The 2094-nt window shown below is 49.6% G+C and overlaps 1 protein-coding gene across 1 annotated transcript; it reads right to left on the reverse strand.

Annotated features, from left to right (window-relative positions):
- Window positions 494–1816, reverse strand: LOC107636915. The gene is made up of 2 exons (XM_016340385.1): window positions 1655–1816; window positions 494–1543 (listed from the first exon to the last, which is right to left on the reverse strand). Exons 1-2 carry the CDS (start codon window positions 1814–1816, stop codon window positions 494–496), a joined length of 1212 nt encoding a protein of 403 aa, XP_016195871.1.

Genomic DNA, 2094 nt, shown 5'->3' on the forward strand with positions numbered 1-2094 from the left:
TGGCTTCAGCGTTTTTTAGGCCGAATGGCATGACTTTGTAACAGTAAGTGCCGTCGGGAGTGATGAAGGCCGTTTTTTCCTCGTCGGGTCAGTGCATAGGTATCTGATTATATCCTGAGTATGCGTCCATGAAGCTGAGGTATTGGTGGCCGGACGCGGCGTCTACTAATCCGTCTATGTTTGGTAGGGGGAAAGCGTCTTTTGGACAGGCTTTGTTTAAGTCCGTGTAGTCGACGCACATCCACCATTTACCGTTTCCTTTTTTGACTAGTACAACGTTAGCCGGCCAGGTCACGTAGGGTAACTCCCGGATAAAGCCTGCTTCGAGGAGGGCTTTGGCTTGTTTTTTAACTTCGGAGGCTCGGTCGGGGGACATTTTCCGTCTCTTTTGTGAAACGGCCTTGGCCGTAGGGTCTACGGCCAGTCGGTGGGACATTAAGTCGGGATCTATGCCTGGCATATCGGCCGGTGTGAATGCGAACAGGTCTCTGTTCTATTTCAAGAGGTGGGAGAGGTCCTCTTTAAGGTCGTAGGGAAGGTTCCGGTTGATGAAGGTGTGTTCTTCTCTGGTTTGGCCTATTTGTAGCTTCTCCATATCTCCCTCAGGTTCTGGTCTAGGTTGCACATCTTGTCGGGCATCTAGGTCTGCTAAGAATATGCCGGCCACGTCTCGGGATCTCTTCCTTAGGGCTAGGCTGGTGTTGTCGCATTCTGCCGCGGTTTCCCGGTCTCCGTGGATAGTCCCGATCGAGCCATCTTCCGCTGTGAACTTCATCAGGAGGTATTTGGTGAAGATGACAGCTGAGAGGTCGTTTATAGTTTTTCTTCCAAGGATGACGTTAGAGGCGGTGGAGTCTTTGAGGATTACAAATTCGGACAGTATTGTCTTTTTCTGGTCTCTTTTTCCTATGGTGAGGGGGAGGATAATGGAGCCATCTGGTTTGAGGAAGTTATCCCCTAGCCCGGTTACTCCGTTGTGGTATGTTTGGAGGTTGTCATCATGGAGTCCGAGTTTGTCGAAAGCTCCTTTGAAAAGGATGTTGGAGTCTGCTCCTGTGTCGACTAGTATTCTTCTGACCAGCCCGGTTCCGATTCTTGCCGAGATAACGAAGGGGGCATCCTCTGCCGAGGTACCGTGCTGGAAGTCCTTGGGGGAGAATGTTATTGCTCTATTGGTAGCGTTTGAGTCTTGTTGTTTAACTGCCAGTATTTTGAGGTCCTTTTTTAGTGCCGATTTCGATTTCCCTGGGACGTCTTTACCTGTGATGATGTTCACGATAATGGTTGGGTCGGCTTCCGGGCTTTCTCTAGGGCCCTGTTTTTGTGTTCTCGGGTTACGTCCTTCTCTTTCGGGTGATCTTTCCTTTTTCGCGCGTCTTGGTTCCCTGATAAATCTGGCGAACTCGGGGAGTTTTCCGTCTCGTATAGCTTGCTCGAGGGCGTCCTTTAAGTCAAAGCAGTCTTGCGTCTTATGTCCGTATCCTCGGTGATAGTCGCAATATAGGATTTTGTTGCCGCCTGTTCTTTCCTTTAGCTGTCGGGCCTTCGGGAGGATGCCTCGATATGCTATTTAATGGTATATTTCGGTGATCGGTGCAGTTAGTGGTGTGTAATTGGAGAATTTTCCGACTCTGGGGGGTCGGTTTGCATTTACCAGCTTGTGGTGTTCCTTCTGATTCTCTCTGGGGGTAGGGTTATGTTGGTTTGCTGGCAAGCCGTGTTGTGCGCTGCCGTGTTGCCGTTTGTTGGCGGCTACGACCTGGCTTACTTCTTCGTCGTTTATGTACTCCTTTGCAACGCCTTGTATTTCGTGCATCGTCCACACTGATTTGGTAGTGAGGTATTTTCGAAAGTCTTCATTCATGAGTCCGTTTGTAAGGCAGAGGCTTGCGACCGAGTCTATGAGCCCATCGACTGTCAGGCACTCGTCGTTGAATCGGTCGAGATATTTTCTTGTGGACTCGTCATGTTTTTGTGTTACTCCCAATAGGCTGATGGGTGTTTGGCCTTGGTGATTCTGGTGGTAAATTGTGCCATGAACCTCTGTGATATGTCGCGGAAACTAGCTATGGACCCATTGGGAAGAGCATTGAA

This window comes from Arachis ipaensis, chromosome B04 (assembly GCF_000816755.2).
Source record: "Arachis ipaensis cultivar K30076 chromosome B04, Araip1.1, whole genome shotgun sequence".
Taxonomy (NCBI): Eukaryota; Viridiplantae; Streptophyta; class Magnoliopsida; order Fabales; family Fabaceae; genus Arachis; species Arachis ipaensis.

What these genes read in the sequence shown, in the direction of transcription:
- LOC107636915 (XM_016340385.1), bottom strand. Translation starts at nt 1,816, where the DNA reads ATGCACGAAATACAAGGCGTTGCAAAGGAGTACATAAACGACGAAGAA. An exon ending in AGAAGGAACACCACAAGCTG is followed by an intron (nt 1,544 to 1,654) that starts GTAAATGCAAAC and finishes ATCCTCCCGAAG; the next exon opens with GCCCGACAGCTAAAGGAAAG.